At 39.6% G+C, this 18,035-nt stretch overlaps 1 protein-coding gene across 2 annotated transcripts in view; it reads right to left on the bottom strand.

Moving 5' to 3' along the window:
• Positions 1-18,035, bottom strand: part of PREX1 (phosphatidylinositol-3,4,5-trisphosphate dependent Rac exchange factor 1) — a 165,136-nt gene that overhangs the window by 55,114 nt on the left and 91,987 nt on the right. For both annotated transcript variants that reach the window (XM_055813561.1, XM_055813562.1), the window contains exons 6-10: positions 17,232-17,393; positions 11,664-11,797; positions 6,761-6,876; positions 5,633-5,782; positions 1,938-2,085 (exon numbers count right to left, since the gene is read on the bottom strand). In XM_055813561.1, the coding sequence (XP_055669536.1) occupies positions 1,938-2,085; positions 5,633-5,782; positions 6,761-6,876; positions 11,664-11,797; positions 17,232-17,393 (710 nt within the window). The remainder of the gene's footprint in view (positions 1-1,937; positions 2,086-5,632; positions 5,783-6,760; positions 6,877-11,663; positions 11,798-17,231; positions 17,394-18,035) is intronic.

Raw genomic sequence — 18,035 nt, 5'->3', positions numbered from 1 at the left:
TTTTGCAATCAATTTAGCGCAGTGCTGAAAAGAAGCATGGCAAGCATATCATTTACACATACTGGCACCAACACACGTCCCCCACTGTACACTACTCACGTGCCTAAATTCCACTACGGCTAAGAGTGGCTAGGAAGATGGAATTGCACTCATGCAAGTCAGCTGCTGAAGTTAAGTTCAATAACAGCCTTATAAATAAATGAATGTGGCATTTCTGAAGATACTAGGATTAGTTTATGCTTTTTTTCCTGCAAACACATTATATCTCTTGAATTATTAGATGCTATCTGATATCCAAAGGCCAAGAGAAAGATTATTGTTTGCAGCCTTAGTGTTACTCTCAGCTGCATGTAGCAGAAAACCACTAAGTACATCTCAGCACAGTTATCAGTGACTCCCTTAGGCAGGAATACCTGAAAAAAAGAACAGGTCACAGCCAAGATGCATTGTTCAGGGGAATCTCCAGGAATGATACAAAAAGTGTGCAAATCATGACTGGATTGTACTGATTGAGTGGCACTCAGCTGAGTTGCCCGGGACTGTACCCACAAGTGACTGTTGGAAAGGTATCAGCAGAGTTATTTTCTGTGGGGAAGGATGGAACATCAGCAGAAATAATGCTTTTGTCAGCGACCAGGATACCTATAGGTATCTCACTTTGGGCTCAGTTACCCACTGACAACATTAGGTCAGGTCCTCACTACTGGAGTGTCAGGTGAGTCTCAGGTGGCTGTCAAGCAAACTGAGGGCAATGAGCAGGACAGATCACAGAGCATGCAGGAAAACAGACATTTTAAAATAAAAAGGAATAGCAGGAAATCCCAGATAAGACCTCACACTAAGCACAATATTAGAGAATCCACAATAGGCTCATATAGATCAGCCTGAAAGAACCTAAGTTTCTTACCTGGTGCTTCTTGTTGCATGGAAAATAGGAAATGCTGTATCAAGCCTCCAAAAATCAGAGCTTAAAGGTTTGAATTTAAATCCAGCAGGATCAGCTGGGGGTGTGTAGGGTGTCTGTGTGTGTGTGAAGAAGAAAGCAACCAAATCTCCAAGAATCAAGAATTTTTTTACAGCTCAAAAATCCCCAGCCTGTTTTACCACACCGCCTTCCGTCAGACAGAAAGACAATGCACCATTTCCACACCCTGTACCCAAGGAATGCTGCCTGCAAACTCCCATTACAGAGACCGGGGAGGGAAGGGATATGAATGAATAATCTATCTCTCAGAACTTTTTTTCCTCCCACAGTTGATCACTTCAATCATAAACAGCTGAGGCAGAAAAGTCTCATGTCAACTAATGTGTCTCCCTGTGTGCCATGCAGGACATTTTCCTGCAACAGCTCCACTGCTACCGTACCTGATCTCTGATCTGATTCACCCACAGGGTCTCTCTTCTACTGCCTCATATATGTCATTCTTCAGAATTATTTTGTAATACCTAGACTAAGTGAAAAAGAGGTTTTCCAGCCAATAAAGCCCTATACTTTATTACATGCACCAGGACTCCTGATGCACAAAATTTCATTTGTGTCTGTTACCCTGACAAACAAGAAACTTCTAAATTCAACCCTGAGACTTGGACAGTTCTGCTGGATTTAAACATCACCTGATAAGCATTTGCTCGTATACAAAAGAGGATACGGGTTGTGCCACCAACAGCCCTGAGCTTGTGGGAGTTAAGGTATTTTTTCTTGTTCCTTTTGCTGATTTGCAACAGCTGTTATGAGTTACTGTACAATAGATTGAACTGTCACTATACAGCCTGTGTATGGCATAAATAGAAATCAATGATTAATTTTAATAAATCAGCCTTTTCAATTAAGCTGCATCAAAGCACATCTGATCTGATCTCACAATGCCAGCCCCAGAAAATCCAGTCTGTTCTTTTAATTGGTATGAAAGGGCCTTTTCAATTCAAATGCCACTTACTTGCCAAGAAAGCACTTGGGAACAGTACTTAATTTTCTCCTCCTGTCTTTGATAAGGTTCACTTTCTTGCTCATCATCATTTGGTACAGCTTCTCTCCTTTCTCTGCAATCATGACGTATGCATCCCTCTCCATTCCCAGTTTCAAACCTGGAATGCAAAGTGAAAATTCCTTCAGGTCCTTAACATCAAATAAAGTCTTTGCTTAAAGTCAAAAGCTGAGGCCAAACAGAAAAAATGGTCGAAACACAAAAATTAACTGACTTATTTTCCAAGTAAGGGGGAAATTGGGTCATTTATTTATATGAATAAAAAAGGTGAGTTTAGCGCCACTGAGATGCTTGCAGCATTTCTTCTCCATTTTAAAAAGTAGCTTTAAACTTATGATTACATCACATCACACAAAGTAGAACGGTTTACAGAACATGGAGAAGTTCCAAAGAAAGATGCACATGGGTCGGGGCAATCCCAAGAACAAATACAGGCTGGGTGGAGAATGGATTGAGACCAGCCCTGTGGAGAAGTGCTTGGGGGTGTTGGGTGGGTGGGGCTGGGAGCAACTGGTCTAGTGGAAGGTGTCCCTGCCCATGGCCAGGGGTGGAACGAGGTGATCTTTAAGGTCCCTTCCAACCCAAACCAGTCTACCTGTTTCTATACCTTCTGAAACAGGTTTCCTGTTGCAATCTCACTTTTGACCCTGAAATAACTGCCAGTGTAGATCTGTTCAAGGCAGCTAAATGCTTGACAGAGCAGATGACTTTTTGAGCGTTATATTACTTGAAGTCAAAAACACAAACCTGCTTAAATTAAATTCATATCCTTAATTAAATCAAAACTAGACTGGAACACTATTTTCTCATCTTTTCTTAATTAGCCTATTTACTAATATCCCTAGACTAAAAATACAGTTTGACAATCATATTATCCAGTCAATGAAATAAATACTGAATGATTTAAGGAATGACAGATAATAGGATATAGAGAAAATTTCACATCCACTTTGTACGAGTTTCCACATAGTTTATGTTAACTTGAAAACTGCTACAGTCAGGAGGATGATTCTCTGAAAACAATAGGTGTCTATGTTACAACTATAGCCATAATTGGCATTTTCTGGCACTCCGCCTTTTAGATCTGCAAATTGCTTTAGGAGGGCAGCACATGAGAAAAGCAGTTTTGCTGCTGTAGATGTTTTGTCTCTTCTAGCCCAAACAAATTTTTTTTGGTTTCTGGCTATGTTATTCTAGAACTTGCAAATTAGGCAACTCTGGAGTCCAAAACAGAGGCACAGATTTTAGACATCTCTAAGATTAGCTTGAAAACAGGCAGCCTGAATTGGTCCTTTACTTATGTGCCTGCTGTTTGCAGAGATTGACATCAGACAGCAATCAGTATAAGGCTAGAAAATGAAAACTGTACATTCTTTGAGAAAAGCAGGTCACCCTAACTGGACGTAAATCCTGTTGCTCTATGGTAAGATACTGAAATGAACTAATAGTCTTCTGCGTCATCAGAGCTGCTTTCTAGCTTTTTGAAAATGTTTAATGCATTTGTTTTGGAGGCTTGAAACGCATGTTCCAGAAATTAAGACTTGCACAACATTTTGTCTTTCAAATACAGTATTTCTTTTGTGTCCAATATCTGGCTAAAGGTTTTTGCTCCCCAAACCCCTGCTGTTATTCCTCCATCCTCTTCTTCCCCCAATACTGTGATCCAATTCAATGCGAATGCTGACACGTGTAGCTGAGGCTAATTTGCAATGTGAACTCGTGATAGAAAACAGCCTGTGTAATCATATACGTGTTCCCTGCTGGTCTTGCATCACTGAATTCCCCAGGCTCCAATGCAAATGACAGACTGGAATGCACATTCTACCCAACTCATCGTACAGAATTGGGAATCTCACCAATTTCTAATCCAAACACTGATATCTCTGTGACTTTGCAAGTACTCTGATCCAAAGGAGATTTTCCAATACAGCCTGGAATGTCTGCCAGAATATCTATGCTTATCCTGAGTGTCTGTCATCAGCAGCCACATCATAAAAATATATATGACAAAAAGCATCAGAGAAAACGCCACTCTTACTAGCCAATGCTGCATGGATAACTTTGACTAACTTTCTATTAAGTAATAGTTCTTTTCCCTTCCTAATATTTATTTCAGTCACCTCCCCATATTCTCAAGCTCCCTGTTTCTACGTGGTCTGTTTCTCTAGTCCTGTCTTTTTACTTCTTACTGAACCTTTTCTCTCCTCACACATTTTACCCGATGCACAGAAAATTCTGCAGAGCACTAGTGACCTCACAAAGTGAAAACTGACTATGAAATGGAGACTCACAGGACCTTTCAGAGATACAATTTAGCACTCTGAGGGAAATAGTAAGACGCAAGAAATGTATTTTATTTAAAAAGTATCATGTGGAAGATCAGGATCCTTACAGTACAGTGGGATGTAGAACTGACCACTAAGCAAAAATCAAAACTGATTCTCTCCATTGCCTTCAAGTAGTTCTCTTGAATTTACACCATGCCCAATCTACATCTTGAAGGTAGTATCCTTGCTATTATCAAAAGCTGTATTGAGGTTTATAGAAGATGACGTATGTTAGAAATGTTTTATATTCTATGGTAATAAGAAATGCAATGTGCATTGTGGTTAGCAGATTAGATGCAAAGTTTTATAACATAAAAACTAAGGTTTGGTTTTGAAAGGACATTAAAGGATTTAGATTCTCTGCTTTCATTAGACTTCAGTGATAGATCTATAACTTTCTTAAAATACTTTAAAACTCTAAAGCATTGCAAGTACACGTTCTGAAAACATACTACTAAAAAAGGGTTTCAGTCTGACCTCTTTCAAAATTAGCATAGATGAGCAATTATGGAGTTTGGTTTTTTTTACTTTAATGGAGTTGCATGTGCAGAGAGGGAAACCATTTCTAAAAGTCAGGCGCAGAATGTTTTGAAATAAGTGTCATTTTCTCTGGCGATGAGCTATTATTGTTCCCATTAAGCAAACAGGGAAGGAGGTTCACTTGTGAATGATAGTTCTGACTTTTAAAGGAACTCAGAACTTTTATCACCCATCCTGAATCATGGCTTTGTGAACTTGCTTCTATTGTACACACTGTTTCAAGATAAGCTCAGGTTTTGTTTCATTCCACAAGCAAAGATAAAAGTGACAAGTATCTGCAAACATTTGTCACAGTTCTCAGTCTAAGCGTAATATTTCTACAGTTTTTCCTCCATGAACTGTTCTGTTTATTTCAAGATCATGGAGGCCTAGTTTGTGAGAACGAGTTTTTGCCACTGCCTCTGGAAGAAGGCTGCAAGCTGGATTTTCTTCTTTCCTTTTACTGATAAATATAATTTTATCATACTTACAAATAAAAGACGAACAAATGAAATCAATTAAATGTAATTTTTTCACAGTAATTCAATGCATCAAAGAAACTGGCTCGGGTAAATAAAAACATTTGTTAAACATACTGACATAAGTCCATAAAAACCCCAAGGTACACATTCAGAAATATTTGTTTTCAACCACTTGATTTTCTTTGTCATTATTTTAATTCTGTCCATGGATGAAAAACTGCAACCTTTTCTTTTTCTCTCAGATACTTATACATGCATATACATTTCTCCTTGGTACACAAGTTCATTTGTTGCATTAGAAAATACATTATCCACTTACTCTCTCTCTGCTCCCTTTCCTTGATTATAGCATCCAGCCATTTCTGTTTGTCCTCTGCAGTCTTGGCCATACAGACAAACCATTTGTTTTTGGCTGTGTTGTGTATCTTCCAGCCATTTGTCACAGTGTAGCCGTTGCTGTGGTAATCCGCTGTAAAAACCCAAAGCACAATGCACACAGTGAACAGAAGGCCTGCTACTTTAATCAAATCAGTGTGGGACACCTTAATTAAAATTTTCTTTGAAGAGCTTGATTTCTGGAGGTGTTCCTCATGCATCCGTTTTATTGACTGTCCATGTGACTGGCTGTTACTTACCACTCTTGAAGAACTAATATTAATAGAAGTATCCATGGCTAGGTTGTTCAAACTGTCTGAATGTTTCAGTCATAAGAGAGACATTTTGTAATTTCACCTCAAGAAGAAGAACTAAAATTTTTGAAATACAATGACAACAGTGACAAAAATCTCTGAAGTTTGTTCAGGTTATTGTTCTGAACTTTCTGTGGACATGCTAACTTTTTGCACTGTAATGACTTTTATCCACAAGACATGGGAACAAGTGTCAACTGTTTAAACGACATAGTATTACTTCCTGACTTCTTGCAATAGGAGCAGGGGCTGGTGTGGCCTTTGTGGATGAAAGCAGAAACCCATCCAGCCTTCCTGCCTGTGTCAGAACACAAGAATCACAACACAACTGCCATTGCCATATTTCATTCATGGTCACATTCCATTCTACTGATTTGATGCTAAGACTAACATTTGGTAGTATTCTAAATGAGAAGAAGATCCAGAATTTCTGTTATTATAGCTGTATTGGCTTAAGATGTAAGAAAAGAAAGAATGAAAAGAAGATAAAATATCTTTTACTAAATTAAATTGGATTAGGAGAGAAAATAGACAAGCTTCTGGGTACACAAACTCTTCATAAGGTCATTTCAGAATGAAGGACTAGTACCTGAAAGCATGTCCAGTCTTTCAACTACAGAAGTTGGTCTAATAACGAAGGCATCAGAAGTTACACAGCTTGCTTTGGATTTCATTAGAGGAGATGGACAAGTATTGTTGCACCAACTTCCAACACAAGGACTTGCTGTGTTGTTAAAAGACAGTATTTGGTCTCTTACCTGTTCCATCTTCCACATTCTCTACCTCCATGACTTCTGTATTTATTCGGCCTCTGAAGATATAAAGGGACCCATTGATTGACTTGGTCCGTTTAGATGGTTTTTTCCCAGTAACTCTGCAATTAGGATTAAGACTGTTAGCAACACATAAGCAAATACAGTAACATACACATGTATAAATCAATCTGAGATATGACTACTAAGAAAGGATTCCTTTATATTGTTCTGTGGTATTTGACCACATCTCTAATATAAATAACTGGAATACTCAATCAGCTCACAAAGATAAGCTTACAACAGTGTCAGTACAGCAATAAAGGGCTTATTTTGCAAGACGATGTGAAGACGGGGATGTCTTCAAGATTCACATTCTTGATGACTGATTGAAATACCAGTACAACTGAACTGCACATGGCTTTGGGATGAATACTGCAATACGACCTGACACAACGTTACATTTGCCCCCTTTGTTTGCCTAAAGCTTTGGTAAATGTGGTATGTGTACAAAGTTTCAAATATGAAATGAAACATGCAAAGAGGCTAGTGTCACATGGTCTGTCATATGTGTATTAACTGTCGTTGTATGTGGCATTTCTGAAAGTGCTGCTGTGGTGATTCTGCACCAAAATTTACATTCCTATCTGTAAGCTTTATAATGTCTCTGTTGAAGTGTCTCATGAAAAATTTCAGGAAAGCACTTTTCATTGATAGTTATGTTCTGATTTTTATGTCTAGAATAGGTTTAAAACTATCCAACTGACACCTGCTGAGCTTTAATATCTAAGAACAACCCTGCTATGCGAACCAAAACACAACTGGTCAAATGATCATCATTTGAGATGGCAGGCGTCCAAACTCTGCGCAGTGAAGGGACTGCTGTGGCAATTTGCCAGGAGCTCATAAGACTCAAAGAATATTGCAATAAAAAACAGCTAGGGAGAAAAATTCTGTCAAAGTGAAATATCTATGATAAACTGAGGTGAGAGGAGAATGACCATATTTTTCTGAACAACTTTTCCTTTTACAACTAGCTTTAGTGACAAACATACATTTAGCGATGACCAGATATTTACATCCAATCAGGCTGACAGTGACTGAGATCTTGGAGCTATTAGATCATTTCCTACAGACGACTGCTGGAGTCAAAAGAAAAGCTGTCCTGGCAGCTTTAGTGAAACCCTTTAAATACTCAGCCCATTTCCCCACATGAAACATTGTTCCTGACATCAGAATTCAATTTAAACAGAAGTCCATGATTCTGCTAAAAACACAAAAAAATACTCTGCCCTGAAAATCTATGTCATCAGTTTGTCTGACTTCCCTAAGCTTCTGCAAAAGATCATAGAATCATTTAGGTTGGAAAGGACCTTTAGGACCATAAGTGGAAGGCATTCCTGCCCACGGATGTGGGGTTAGAACTAGATGATCTTTAGGGTCCCTTCCAACCCAAACCATTCTATGATTCTATGACCATCAAGTCCAACCGTTAACCCAGCACTGCCAAGTCCACCACTAAACCATGTCCCTAAGTGCCACATCTACATGTTTTCTGAATAGCTCCAGGGATGGCCCCCTGGGCAGCCTGTTCCAATGCCTGATAGCCCTTTCTGTGAAGAAACTTTTCCTAATATCCAGACTAAACCTCCCCTGGTACAACTTGAAGCTGTTTCTTCTTGCCCTATCACTTGTTACCTGGCAGAAGAGATTGACTCCCACCTGTCAACCTCCTTTCAGGCAGCTGTAGGGAACAATAAAGTTTCCCCTGAGCCTCCTCCTCTCCAGACTAAACACCCTCAGTTCCCCCAGCCGGTCCCCATCAGCCTGGTGCCCCTGTCCCTTCCCAAGTTCCATTGCCCGTCTCTGGACACGCTCCAGCCCCTCAATGTCGGTCTTGTCATGAGGGGCCCAAAACTGAACACAGGATTCACAGTGTGGCCTCACCAGTGCTGAGCCCAGGGGGACAATCGCTGCCCTGGTCCTGCTGGCCACACCGTTTCAGACACAAGAGAGAATGCTGTTGGCCTCTTGGCCCAAATGATGGAGGTTGGCTCGGTGAGCGCTGCCGCCAGCTCCCTCCGTGCCCTCGGGTGGATCCCATCCGGCCCCAGAGACCCGTGTGTGTCTGAGTGGTGTAGCAGGTCGCTGACCATTTCCCCTTGGGTTATGGGGGCTTCATTCTGCTCCTCGTCTCTGCCTTTCAGCTCAGGGGCCAAGTACCTGGAGAACAACCGGTCTTGCTATTAAAGACTGAGGCAAAGGAGGCATTAAGTACTGTAGCCTTTTCCTCATCCTTTGTGGCAATGTTCCCCCTTGCATTCATCAAGGATGGAGATTGTCCTTAGCCCTCCTTTTGCTGCTCATGCATTTATAGAAACATTTGTTATTGTCTTTTACGGCAGTAGCCAGATTAAGTTCTGTCTGGGCTTTGGCCCTTCTAATTTTCTCCCTGCATAACCTCACAACATCCTTGTAGTCCTCCAGAGTTGCCTGCCCCTTCTTAATAAACTCTCCTTTTCTCCTGAGTTGCAGCCAAAGCTCTCTGTTCAGCCAGGCCAGTTCTCTTCCCCACCAGCTCATCTTTCAGCATGGGGACAGCCTGCTCCTGTGCTTTTAAGGCTTCATTCTTGAATAATGTCCAGCCTTCCTGGACACCTTGCCCCTTCAGGACTGCCTCCCCAAGGGACTCTCTGTCTACCAGTCTCCTAAAGATGAGATTGCAGTCTTAAAAATCTAAAACCACAGATCCAATTCTGATTCTAAACACATCTTAAACTGGTCTCAACAATACTACTCCTAATTTATGCTGTTGTGAAAAGATATGATGCCCAAATTCAAATGGCTGCATTGTTGACTATTTATCAAAGACTGAGACTTGAATTCTTAATGCATTTTTCAATCAAGAAAAACTCCAGTGACTTCTACAAGCTAAGCACAGCATAAGTGAGATCAGAACAGAGTCATTCAATTACAAATCAGGAACAGACACAGACAGTTTTTTGGCTTCCCCCCCCCCCAAAAAAAAAAATCCATGTCCCACTAACATGTCAGTTGTTTGTTAAGCAGCTGGCCAAATGATTACACCAGCACAACTGGATAGACATTAATTTCCATCCTGAACTAATTATAAATAGCAGCTAGATAGGAGAAATATCCAAAATTAAAGTCACTCGGTGATCCCTAAATAGATTTTTTACATTAGGCAATTCCCAGCAGAATTAAGAAAATACTCTGCTTTTTAATGGAAGTCAGATTCTGGACATCTCATCAGTTCAAGCTACATTATTAGACAAAGGTAAACAGTATCAGTCCTTTGGGAAAATCAAACTGTTACAGCAGTCTCCTCCAAAATCAAGCCAAACAGAGTAGCTCAGTAAGGTCTCCTCTACAAAAAACCTGAGTTGCTTAAAAGGCAGTAGAACATCATGTTTTCTAAATCTCTGTATTCCGGGAAAAATGCCTGGACAGCATGGGAGGGACTAGGCTAACCTGAACTACAAACAGGACTAGAAAAACAGTTTCCAAGAACTCTGAAGAAGTAAAAGATTAGATATCAAACCGATTATTTATTTTTTTAAACAGAACACTTTTCTGTTAGAAGACGCACAAACTTCTGAACTCTCTTTCGTATGGAAATTTGGATTCTGACAAATTTGGTAAAGTGTCAAAATGTTTCACCTTTCTTGCTTCATTTCAGCAGACTCAGAATGCTTCAGTTAGATAATATTAAAAGCCGTATAAGACTGAATTGGGTAATTTTTTTTTAATTTACTTGAAATGTTTATATTACATTTGGAACTAGATGATCTTTAAGGTCCCTTTCAACCCAAACCATTTTATGATTCTAATAATTTTTAATGTCATTTCACCTAATAGTTTGCATATATTTTTTATAGTTTCAGCATTATTTACACAAAAACTCTGAACATTACTGAAATCGTTTCTCCCCAGCTTAATGGTTCCAAAATTTCCATTGAACAAAAAAATGGAATATAAACCCAAATTTTGAGATAAGAGAATTTTCTTTGGAGAGAACATTCTGGTTTTTGAGAATTTCCAATTGGGTTGGCCACTCTACTTGGCCATCACCAGTAAAGAAGTAGAACTTGAAAAAGGGGGAGGATATTACAGGAAAGAAAGGAGGAGGTGAATCTGAGTGTAGAGAATGCATTGCAAATTCAGAAAAGACCAAGACATGAGAATGAGACTGGAGCTGTGAAGGTTAAAAGCTTATGAGCTGAAATACAGTATAACTGGTGCAGAAGAAAACTGCCCTTCACTCTGCCAATGCTATTTTAATGACAGACAGTAGGTGTTAATAATGCTTAAGTTTTGTAAGGTGGAACGATGCAAAAATTATTACTAGGATAAGAAAGTAAGACAACACACAGAGCACATGGGCTTCAAATGCTGAACAGCAACTTCCTAATCTTCATATCTTCCTCACTCCTCTGTGCCCTGCATCTATTTAATGTTTTCTTAGTCTTCCACTTTCCCCTTTCTTGGCTTTGTATCATTTTTCACATCACCCTTTTCTGCTTGGAATAACTCACAATGAAAGTTGGCAAGGACTCCTTCTTCACATCACTCCTGGAGACCTATCTGCTCTGGGAAGCTTTCCAGCTTTAAGAACTCACTCTGTGTTTTTTCTACACTTCTGTCTTTGGATTGCGCCCTTTTCAGGGTGGGGACGTCGTTACTGCCTGGCATATTTACCCTAACATATAGTGACTTCTTTCTCATATAGTCTCAACAGCAATAGTCAAGAACAGAGAAAAGTCACACCTGTGACTCAGCCCTACAGAGTAACAGGGAATACAGTGAGTGATTAGTAGGTGATCATACTTTCTACTTACAAAACTTCTGAATGGTCCCATTATAAAACTGTAAACACAGAGGGACTCACCTGGATTTCCTCTTGCAATAGACCAGTAGATTATCAAATAGAAAGAACATTCTCTCCTGAATGTTTCCTGCTGAGATTTTTAACAAAGTCCCTTGGAGCAAGAGCTGTGTGCAGATATCTGTCAGATTTGACCCCTGAAACACAGAAAAGAGACAGCATTCATTTTTAACACTTTTTGTGTGCACACAACGAAGGATTTTTACTGAAACACTGTTATTTTATCTGCATGTCATTAAACTGCAAAATAACTGATGCACTCATAAGGAGAAAGTCCTGAATTTCTTAATGTGGCTGAACACATGATGTTGTCACTGGATTACAAATATTTTTTTTTGGAGTCCTCACACACGACAATAAATCTTCCCTATTAATCTCCAGGAGATTTTTTCTTAAAGAAATCTTTCACTCTTAAAGCAGCTGTATTGTGAGTCTCTCAAGACCATTAGCTCTCCTTTCATACCCTGAGCTATCGTTGCAAATATCACAAGTGATGGCTTCAGGAATACTTTATAGAAGAATAATGGTATTTCCCTAACATTGGAGCTCCGATACTGACACACGTTGCTATTAACCATCTTTGCAAAATCAACTCAGTGGTGATACATCTCCCCAATTTTTTCCTTAGAAGTATATGCAGGTACTTTCCTTTCTAGAGTTGTAATAAACACATGCAAGTTAGAAACATAGCCGTGAAAATCAGAAACTAAGTCCTGGACACTGTGCCAGCTGCTATGTGCAAGCTGTTATATACACTAGACAGCCACAGAGATAACTGAGCTTGGTGCTCAAGACACTTTAGCCTGTGATGCCCAGAAGCTGAAAACAACAGCTAAAACCACAGTGAAAACCACTCTAAAACATTAACTCTCCAAACTGTTACTCAGATTATTCCCAGGAAAAGGCAATCATGCAGCCCTTTAAATGAGGTCCTTTAGGACCAAAGCAGTTGGGCCCAACTGAAGAACAACTATAGGACTGTCCCAGGTTGCTCTCAGGGCAGGCTTACTCCAAGGGTCCCCTCATTCTGAATGCACACAGCTGGGAATCTGCTTCACCACTGTTCTACTGACCAAACAAGACGGTTTGGCTAAACCTTAGCCACTAGCCTTAAATTGCTTGATCTAGTATTACTTCAAAGGTACAAGAGCATCCTATCAATAAGGGTCCCTTTTCAGGAAAACACCCTGAGGCCTTGGAAACTTTTACCACCCAATTCTGGATCACTTACTAGTTTTTGCATTTCCCTCTGAATTGGGAAGAACAGCAACTTAGGGTATCAGTAACTCCCTTCCATGATCAGCATGCAGCTAAGGAAGTAAATTAGATTGTATGACCCACTGCCATAAGTCTTATGGGAAAAGAGAACTGACTTTGGATCGCAAGACATTCATAACAAAACTGCTTGATTTCCAGAGGTCCATTAATCCTATATTCACAAATAATAGAAAAATTTTGTAATATACAACTCATCCCACTAAAAGAAACTGAAGACATCAATCTCTGTGCACAGATGTGAAAGCCAGCTCCATCTAGAAAGTCACCCCAGAAAGATCTGTCTGAATGATTTTAGACATTGCAAGAGTTTATTGTTTGAGGTTGGGGTTTTTTTGAGGAATGTGCAGTCTGCTGTCATCAAGCTATTCAGGTGAAATCACTCAATTGAAATCAGCCTTTCTAAATACAATGCAGTTACCCCAAAGGTGTGAATAAAGCTTTGATTACATCGTTTTCTAAATCGAACCTTGACAGCTGTGCTGTCCATGTCTTGCTTTTAATTAACAGGGAAGCAGCTATTCTTTAAAGGCTGCCAAGTACGCAACACTAGTTTGTGTGTTCCACATATGCATTTTTATACATTCAGGATACAATGATGTAGGAACTAGCTACATGCAATAGGTCCATCTGCTGTCCTGGTATGTTTTTATTTTCTTAATCATTCTATAGAAATAGTTAATACTAAAATATTAGTTAAAATGTCCAGAAAATGAGCACTTGTTATTTTGAAAATGAACTGTTACTATCTCCAGGAGAAATCACTGTATCTCAGAATTATGATCCCAATGGCCTACTAGCACATACACAAATAGGAACAGAAAGCAACTGACTGTACAACATAAAAGCATGCTCCTCACATGGTTTGCCCATGCAGAAATCAAGGCTTCAGAGTACCTCAACATCAAGTACTTAATTTTCTGAAAGATACCCAAAGACAGCAAAAACAATGACTACAGTGACATAAGTAATTGGAGTCAGTCTTTTACCGACACAGAATCACTGGGTAAAATTATCTGACCTATTTTGTGCAGGAAGTAAAGCAAATGATTGCAATGCTTGCTTCTCACCTTAACATCTAAGAATCTTTATTTTTCCATCAGACACATGGTGATGGTATCTAAACATTGTTGATGCATTTCCTGTTTGCTGTTGACCTAGCTACTTCCCATTTATAACCATTTGAGAGGTTTTTCAATAGTCAGAAACAGAGCAAGAAGATTTATTTGATGTTTTCAGAGACAACATAGAATTTCTCACCTTTCCAAGTGGGACCAAGCTGCAGGGGAGGATGGGGGGGGGCGGGGAACAAAAAAGAAAATAAAAAGAAAACATCATAGCTGGTGGAATTGCAAATTACAGCCAATTATAATATGATTGATCTGCCTAAGCATTAACACATATCTTAACAACTCATGCTGTTCTGTGATGGGGGTTTTGCTTCCCTGTGCATTTCAGACTGGGAGAATTTGGGGATATGTAGCAATTGTTCAGTAAAAATAACAAGGACTCATGAGGAGAAGCTGTCCCCACATAAAAACCAATATATAATAGAAACAGCATATTAACTTGTTCTTCCCTAAGCAAACAAAAACACTGTATACAAAAGTTGGTTTTATGCAACCTCTACTTTTCTTTCCCGCTCTTTTTTAACTAATCTTTGTTTCCCAGAAGGATTAACCAGAATCAAGTTGACCTGCCTGAGACTAATCCATAGCATACATCTACAAGGACTCTGTGCATTCCAAAAGAATGAATCTGAGCAGAGTTCATTTTGATGAACAGACCTCTGATTAAGCTGCGGGTTTGGCCTACTTTAACACTTCCCCTCATTATAATCTGTCTCAGAAAGAGACTGACAGGATGATGCCAGCACATACTCAGCATATGACAGTGATAGTGACAGTTGTATTAGAGAGGGAGATGCAGATCGGTGGGCAGAGACATTGAAGAAAAAAATGTTGAAGTGAGGAAACTGCTCTAAAAAAAATAACTCCTGCTCTTACTAAAGTTACAGGTGACTCTCAAGAGCAAGAAAAAACTCTGCAGAAGCAAAATTATATTATATATATATAATACATTATATATATGTTATAAATATTGAGGATGGCACTGATGGCAAGAGGATGAAGATCAGACCAGGGATAGTCCACTGGGACAGTTGAATGGAAGTGCTAAGTCATAGAAACCAGTGAAACTGCTGGTGTGTTTAAACAGAAACATTAGACAAGGTGGAGCCTGTTCCAAATTATGTGAACTTAACGCCAAACTTCATGCTGGGCTGCCTGCACACTACAGATTCAGGCCACATCCCTTATAATCATAAAACACTTGGTCATAAGTAAGCAAGCTGATCTTCACTTCTTTTTGACAATTCAAATGTCTTGAATTAAAACAGTTGAAAGCTGCAGGCCTTGTTGAATTACTATGTATGTACAGTATATAACCATATATACAGGGCACATATATACAGTGTTTCAGAATCCATATCCATGCTAATAGAAAAGGGAAATTTTCTAATTTGTAGGACAGAATGCCATGAGATAAACTAAAAATAGGCATAAATTTACCTTATGGACTTCCTCCTCCAGCCAGCTCTGTGGCTTATAGCACTGCATTGTTAAGCTACAAAATTATTTAATTCAGCAACTACAGCTTTCCATGGATAGAAGTTAGGAGCCCTTCTCTAGGAATAAACTATGAAATACATCTGAAAGAACTAAAATCAGCTATTTACAAACATAGCACTTTGCTTTAGAGTCATAATTTACAAGACCCCTAGCACTGTAAGATAGGAAACTGTGAATCAGTTTCAAACTTCTTTACGTGTACAGAAGAAAAAGATGTTATCATGTTGAGCACTGGCCTGTATCTGTGATGTATAAAGCTAGTTTTTCTCCTGTGAAACTGCCACTAGAGTAATTTGGAAATGTTCCACAGCTTACTGGGAGGGAAAAACACTTCTTCCTTTTCAAAATTTTGAGCAGAGTGACCTAGGTGACTTTGTTACAAAACAGTGTATATAAACAAATCTGAAAATGTTTTCAGCTCCAGAATGTTGCTGTAGATAAGTTAAACACTTCAAAAATCATTGCTTGGATATCCCTTCATTTATGGCATCAAGGACGCTTTAATAGTCATGCTTCAGGCTCCAGAGTTCAAACCATGCCTCTTGCCTAGATGACCCACGAGTTGCATTGAACCTGAAATGTTTTAACTGCTTCTAGAAGCCTTGCTATACAGAACATTACATGACTTAGCTGAGCTTGCTATCCAAAAATTACACAGCTGGATATCTGGGTTGTTCTCACATCTTTAACTGATGCCAAGAACATCCTTCAGGGAAAAAATGAGCAAAGTTTAAAACATACAGGAAAGATAAAAAACAACCCAAAAGAGTCATGGAGAGCACCCAAAAGTTCGAACATGAGGAAGTTTACATGACCTCTAACAAAATGTCCTCAGCTGGCAATGATCAGCCTCGACATTTTCAATGTCAGTCTCACTGAACGCCAACGCCAATCCCTCCATGAGACCACTTAACACCACTGACTCCCTATGGTGCACCTCCCAGAGGCTTTGAACTCCAGTGATTTAAGGGCCTCAGTTAAAGTTATCACAAGATAAGCTGCAAACCCTTGGCACACTAGCCTGACTAGCCAGTATTTCTACTGAGTGGCTCTTTTTCAAGACTTCCCCCAAGCTTCACGTTCCAGTTTTCTCCCTTTCGTATCCTCTCTCCCTTCCATAGTAAATGCTTCTACCTACAGAGATCCACCTACCGATAAACATCACTAGAAACACATCCATGAGCAACTTAACTGGAGCAAACACAAATATACCGGTTGCTTTCTAATCTAATGCTTGTTAATCTAACTTTTATCTTCTCTACAGGAAATCTGTATGAAGCTGAATGTGTAACTTTCAAAGTTCTCAGAGAAACTAAAGGCTTGTAGGAATGGGAAGAGAAACTTCTGCTATTTTGACCAGTCTTTATTTCATCTTCTAGACCTGTCTTTCAAATGAGATCTGCCTATTTGAAATTTGAAGTCCATTCTAACGCTATCACTTTTCTTCCATAATTTGTTTGTTCTGCTACAATTTAGCAGCAGCCTGCACGCCCAAAATAAACACTAAATTCTAAACTCATCAGAGTGATGCCTCCCACACCTTCAAGAGCATTTACATATCACGTAAGAAACAAAAAGCCTTGTACATGGTGTAAGTCACCAAACTTCAGCCCATTAAACTGCGCAGTGAACTGTCTCCAGGGAGCTTGCTGGTCCGACATCATACCTCCCATCCTTCAATGTGGGACTGCAACTGTTCGAGGGCCTCCAGTTTCTCCATCTGTCTCTTGGTCTCGTTGATATTTGTGCAGACTGTCTTCATGGCCTGCAATGCATTCTGGACAGCTGGGTGATCAGGATGCTTAGAGGGAGTCCTCTTAGCTAATTCCTTTAAAAAACAGAAAAGAAAACATGGAATGTAAACTTAGAAGTGGCTCATGGAAAGGCACAAGCCTTAGTGTGCAATCCCACAGGAAAATGCCAGAACCACTGCAAAATTAAGGAGAAGTTGTGGGCATGTTACTGTAGATGCTGTTCTCTGCTCCTCATCTGTGCAGGGCTGCTGTTTTATATGAATGCTGCTAAATAAATGAAGCAATTACTCATGTTAAATATGTCAAATGAAGAGAACTGAAAAGAAATATGTTTTGCTGTGTCACATGTTTGTTTCCAGTGTCTAGTGTTCCCAGGCCAAATAAAAGATTACATAAAAAAACCACTGTCTACTTCAAAGACATGCTATAGACTGTTGACCTGCCATGGTCTAGATGCTATACCAGCCCCAGTGACGTGTATCCAGTATTTCAGTGACACTAGATTAGGCCTCTTCAATCGGATACAAATGCTGCCCATAGCAGGTCTTGTCAGGAACCACTAGAGCTACGGAAGTGGGGTTCTCCATGAACTATGGCCTTACGGGAATAGCGCTAGGCTGTATACCCCTCCCACAGTACTTATGGAAATGATCAGATGCAGGTTAATCACAACCCACATGCAAGTTCAGGACCCAGCTTGATTAGCTGTACAACCA

Source organism: Falco peregrinus, chromosome 9 (assembly GCF_023634155.1).
Source record: "Falco peregrinus isolate bFalPer1 chromosome 9, bFalPer1.pri, whole genome shotgun sequence".
NCBI classification, from domain to species: domain Eukaryota; kingdom Metazoa; phylum Chordata; class Aves; order Falconiformes; family Falconidae; genus Falco; species Falco peregrinus.
The sequence above is the reverse complement of the archived record's forward strand: the minus strand, read 5'-3'. Positions and strand labels throughout refer to the sequence as shown.